The 6,000-nt window shown below is 47.4% G+C and overlaps 1 protein-coding gene across 1 annotated transcript; it reads left to right on the forward strand.

Moving 5' to 3' along the window:
* Window positions 1-767: 767 nt before the first annotated feature.
* On the forward strand, window positions 768-2,462 carry LOC149342776 (4-hydroxy-2-oxoglutarate aldolase, mitochondrial-like). The gene has a single exon (XM_089542233.1). It carries the CDS (start codon window positions 1,029-1,031, stop codon window positions 2,022-2,024), a length of 996 nt encoding a protein of 331 aa, XP_089398359.1. The 5' UTR covers window positions 768-1,028; the 3' UTR covers window positions 2,025-2,462.
* The last annotated feature ends 3,538 nt before the right edge of the window (window positions 2,463-6,000 follow it).

The following is a 6,000-nucleotide window of genomic DNA, read 5'->3' on the forward strand; positions in this document are numbered from 1 at the left end:
TCGAGAAGCAACGTTGAGGCAATACAACCTGATGAACGTTATTATAATGCTTGAATCATAACAATAAAGCAACATTACAAATATATTTCAAGCACAGAGTTCCAGAAGTTTTCCGACTGTTGCTACAGTAAACATTTTTTTCGACTAGCAGTACTTTGCAACTGAACCTCTTCTGTTGCGCCTGCTATAGATTGCATGCACAGCTCGATTAATATGTCGCAAAGCTTTGTTTATTACCTATTCGCCACTGTCACCCTTGGCACACCCTTCAGGAACGGCTATATAAGCTCGACTCTCTGTTACCTGCTCGGAGGTGAGTGTATGAGTTACATGTTGTACTGTATTGTGCAGCTCAAGTGCCGGTCGCTCTCGTTGGTCCTCAAAAAGCGTTATGATATGTTGTGAAGCTTACCAATTGGCAGGCCTGCATGCTTGTGCAGGGTTGCTAAAATTTTCAAGAATGTTACATTGATGTTATGAAACATTGTGGCAACGTTGCAGCAATGTTGTACATATGTGGACACAACATCGTGGGAAATGTAGCAGCAATGTTTTTCACATATGTTGTCTTGATATTGCCAAAGGAGGACACTAGCCACGTTAATGCAGCCTAAATAGGTAACATTGCTGCAATGTTCCAGCAGCAATCTGTGCTACTAGGGCCCAGGTGGTCGAAATTTCCAGAGCCCTTCACTACGGCGTCCCTATGGCCCGAGTCGTTTTGGGAAGTTAAACACCCGTAAACCATGAACCGTAAAAGGATGCCTGGATGCCGGCTCGGCTGGACATTTAAGCACCCCGAAAAAGAATAAGCATTCCCGCCGGAGACACACATTTATCAGTACTCTTCGCTTACCACGCGGTGCCAAATTGCACGGATAAGGGCGATGGCCTGCGGGGCATCTATCTCAGCTCCCGCGCCTCCTCTCGGCCGCTATCTCGCAGACTTGGAAGCGCAGCGCGCAGCACTAGCACAAATACCAGCTACGTCCGCGTAGACAAACCGCTGCGTGTGGATTACTGCAACCATGCTCGCCAAATTTGCCCGCTGTATGCATTTACATGATTACCGATCGATTGGCGGGCTCAGTGCTATATCGCTGCGACGAGCGTCTCAGCGCAAATGTCTCGACATCTCTGGCATCTACCCGCCGATTACGACCCCTTTCGACGCCGGCTCGGGCCAAGTGTCGTACGAGAAGCTCCAGCATAATTTGAATCGCTGGTCAGCACTACCGTTTCGGGGACTTGTCGTGCACGGTTCCACGGGCGAATGTGTGCTCCTGACGGCCGACGAGCGCCTCGAGATCGTGCGCAGGGTGAAATTGTCGCTGCCTGAAGACAAGTTGCTCATCGTGGGCGCGGGCCACGAGTCGACGCGATCCACAATTGAATTCGCCGCCCAATCGGCGCGCGCTGGCGCGTCTGCCGTACTCGTCGTCACTCCCTGCTTTTACAAAGGACGCATGACGGCCGAGGCTCTCGAGAAACACTTCGCCCTCGTAGCCGACGAGAGTCCGGTGCCGGTGATACTCTACAGCGTGCCTGGTAACACGGGAGTGGACCTGCCGGCCGACGTGGCGATCCACCTGTCGGCTCACCCGAACGTGATCGGCATGAAGGACAGCGGCGGAGAGATCGCCAAGATCGGCTACATCGTGCACAAGACGCGGGAGTGCGGCTTCCAAGTGTTGGCTGGGTCCGCCGGCTTTCTCCTGCCGTCGCTGCAGGTCGGCGCTGTCGGCGGGGTGTGTGCTCTGGCCAACACGCTCGGAGCCGAGGTGTGCCAACTGCAGGAGCTCTTCGAGAAAGGAGCGGCGCAAGAGGCGCTTCGCCTGCAGCACAGGCTGATAGCGCCCAACGCGGGAGTGACAAAACGTTTTGGCATCGCGGGAGTGAAGACATCCATGGAATGGTTTGAGTTTTATGGAGGCCCTGTTAGGTCGCCCTTGCTACCTCTCAACGACAGCGAACAGTCCGAACTGAAGAAGGTATTCGCGAATGAAGGATTTCTGAAGCTGTAGAGGTCTGGGCTCAATGACCCTGTTTTGTGGGGCATGCATACAGACACGCGCTATGCACGCATGTACGGTGCAAGGGCATTTGTCGGCCATACCTGGACAGAAATCGGCGTAAATTGGCTTTTTGCGGTTCGAGTGTCCAACAAGGGTGAGAAAATTACATCGCGCCCTCACCTTTCCTCAAAGCCAGTTTTGAATTTTAATTTCTGAATTAAAACGACTAGTTGCTTAACAGGTTCGGTAAAATATGCGGTCATACGTCCACGTTCAGTCAGGACCCATATGTGTCTCACTGAGTGTGTCTTATCCAGTTAATTTCCTGAATGTATGACTTTCCGGACAGTCACTACGACACGTCTGGCGCTTCCATGCAACGATCGATACTGATTAGTTGGATTCTGAAGCAATGATTCAGCAGTTAATAAAACGTCATAAACTGTAAACGGCTTTTTTCGCGAGCATGCATTTCGTGAATTTGAATAAAGTCGATGAATAGTTAACGAGTGCTATATTTCGCAGTGCAGACGTTGCAGCACCGTTAATTCTACTCTGTTGACCCTGATGTATGCAAGTTTTCTGACGCGGCTAAGGATACGCGGCTCATATGTGTTACGTGCTGTCCCGCTCCACAAGTTGGCTCTTGTGGAGCCAACTTTAAGCAGGAACTCAGCAGTAGACAAAAAGAATAGTAGTTCTCAAGGAAGACTTTCTTTAAAAAGTAATTTGTACTTCTGCCGGATTCTCGTCTCGTTCGCGCAGCGAATACAAATTTACTATCAAGAGCCATCGAAAGCCTTAATTTTTTTGTACTGCTCTCTAGTCTTCACATATTTCATGCAGAGGAGGGGAGCCCAACATAATAGAGAACATAAAACGAACAGAAACTCAAACGACGAGCTAACTTTTATTTCAGCTTGGGAGTAGAGTGTCTCCACACTTTCCAGTTCTGTTTGCAGATATGTGAAAACTCCAGGCATGTTTTCTGACGAATTATAAACGACGTTTTGCCTAAGTTATTGGCGGGACTTATTTTTTCCCCAGCTTCGCGTGATTCGCGAAAAAGCGCGTAAATCAGGTAACTACGTCTGCTATATAGTGCACAATAAACTACTCGGAAAGAATCTAACGCGGACCCTTTAGGTATCTATATTGCAACGTGATTATGAATGTCGAATTACTAATATATATATGCATGAAGACAGAAAAATCACGAAGGGAATTAGCTTAACAGCGATCGCACTGAAGGTGGCAACAGCAGTAAAGTTCCAAAAGTAATGCAATTTTAATTTCGAGTTACTGTTCAATTGAAATAGTGGCTTGCATTTTATGCGCAATATTAGAGTGCGTATCTCAAAGGACTCTGTTGCCGTGCGGCAGTCAAGCGGCAACTGCACCTTGGAGCCGATGTCCGCCAGCCTCCGTTCAAGGACGCGTAGCCGCCCTTGGCCGTGATGAGTATTCTATGCGCGTGCGTTTCCTTTCTCCGCTGTCACTTTGCCCCGCGGGATTTCCCCATCGAAAACGATCTGCACGTCGACTGGCAGCTGGTCGGTCATTCTCGCCTCGCAAACAGACAAAAAGGTATGATTGAAACAGCACAAGGCCGAAGGCCAAAGAAGAGAGCAGAGAAAAGAAGGAAACGGACAACACAGTGCTTTCTTTTCCTCCTTTCCTCTGCTCTCTTCTTTGGCCTTCGTCCTTGCGCTGTTTCAATAATACAATGCATAACCAACTCGCCCATCAGTTCGTGCTTTCAAGACAAAAAGGGCCCGCCGGCCGTGGTGGACGACGTTGCTGTTATTGGCTGTCTATTAATAAAAATATCAATTCAAGGAAAAGATGTTGCTAGCATCGGCATCTGCCATCGAAACCTGAAGCACCTGAGAGAAAGGGCAGGGAGAGGACAGTGAGAGGGAAAGCAAGGGGGGAGCGATAGTAAAAAGAATAGGGGTAGGGCGGCAATAGCGCTACGTACAAATACAGAATATGGAAATAACTGCTCGGTTCCGGTCATGCGGCCACATTTCAATGCAGTCGTAATTAATCCAAGAACGCTCATGAATTGATATTTTTGATGCTAATTAAAAAAAAAAACATTACAGGTGATAAATGAGATAGAAGCCGCCACTGAATTCTGTGCATTGTTAATTGCCGTTTCTTGGCTGAAGCTATAGCAATAATCGACTAGCGTGGTTCTATATCGAAAAATATTGGCAGCATTTTAAGCATTTCGTATCAGTCTTTACGATGCAATAGCGTCGCCGGGCGGAACCTTTTCGCTGTGAGAGGGGTTCAAGGAAGCAGTGGGTTTCGGCTAGGATGGGTTTATCTCCTTTACTTCTACGCAGCTAGATTCTCTCAAGGCTATATTTTTAAGTCTGTAAGAAAGTTTAGACGTAGAAAACAGCGTGCATTCATTGTTTATAAAAGATAAAATACCGCACCACCGTGCTCGTATGGTGAATGGGGAGGCAAATATCGGTGTGTATTGTTGCAAACATGAATATCGCATGTGTGTTGGACATGTGACATGTCCAACAGTACGCCCTGTCCTTCACATTTCTATCTGGCGTCTGTCACATTTCAAGGTGTGAAGCTACAACCATTCTTCTTTTTTTTTTTTGGGGGGGGGGGGGGGGAGGGGGGGCAGGCAATCGCTCAACTAACTGTATAGCGCATGTCTGCTGCGAAGTGAAGGACGATGTGCAACAATGAAACTGATACAGATATGCACTGCATATATGATGTGATTGCAAATATCAAACAATGGCCGTTTAGTTCGTCGCCCCCGCTTTCGTATCGCATGCACTACCATTTATCAGCTTTCTTTGACGCCGTGTTCCGTGCATTGTCACCTGTACTTTCCGCCGTAATCATCTTTTATTTTAATTACGAGGACAATTGCCATGTGGCATCAGATAGGGCTAATCTTTCTATACCAAAGTCTTTTTTAGGGAAGCTGCCACTGCCAGATATTGCGCTTTTGCGAGAGTAAATGCATCGTGCTGGACAGCCTTGTATATAAAGAAAAAATAACGCCGATAACGACGTTTCTCCGCTGACGTCAAACGTGACGCTCTACCCGATAAGACAAGACGCGCGGTAGTATTCGAGGTCGAAGGCTGTGCCTTCTAGCAAGTTCCGCTTGCGCGCCTGTGTCAGAGATGAACCTGGTTTATTCGGAGGCGAACAACGTGCGAACAAATGCCGCTGCAGCGAACTGATTCTGCGCACTAAAGAATTTCACTTATGTCTGCATGTTGTAGAACAATCTCTGTAGTCACCCTCTCTCTTACCTTCATTTCAGTTCCCGAGTCTTCATTCGTAAGACAGAGAGCATACATCTGGCGCACTAATAGAGCACAGTGTGAGCTAGCATTAGATAGCAATAAGCAGGCAGTAATAAGCAGATATATAGCTAGATAGTTATAAGCATGTACCATCAATTGATATGTAGAGATATTTTACTCATTACACTCACTCAGTGTCAGCGTGACCGCTTTTAGCAATTTTTTTTTCTGCTCAACAAATGTGCATTATTTATTTTCATGTACTTATCGCACTTCAACGAGCCTCCGTTATGAAACAAACCGTAGCACCTTCACTCTTCTCTTTGAAAAGTTGTATGCCACGAATGACGCAATCCAGCCGCTTTAGGAGATACAAGCTGCCTACTTGAAAATGCCTTTTCCTTTTCGCCTTTTCTTTCCACTTTTTCATGGCGTGGTTCACGTAACCACCCTGAGTGCTACAACTACCGCGCCTCTCCTTTCACCGTAACTTTCCCCCTTTCACCATCAGAGAAGGAGCCAAGAGCTTGTTTCATGCAAGTGCACGAAAAATAGCCCGAGATACTGACCTTCCGAGATTCCTAAGAGTGCTTTTAACTGGAGCATTAAAACAACACGTCAACACTAAAGCAACCCCAGGATAAGAGAACTCCACATTTCCGGTAGGTTTCTCAAGTGAAAGCAGCGTG

Source organism: Amblyomma mixtum, chromosome 5, assembly GCF_055824585.1.
Source record: "Amblyomma mixtum isolate Tamu chromosome 5, ASM5582458v1, whole genome shotgun sequence".
NCBI lineage: Eukaryota > Metazoa > Arthropoda > Arachnida > Ixodida > Ixodidae > Amblyomma > Amblyomma mixtum.

Coding starts and splice junctions, on each gene's coding strand:
- LOC149342776 (XM_089542233.1), top strand. CDS start 1,029: ATGCTCGCCAAATTTGCCCGCTGTATGCATTTACATGATTACCGATCG.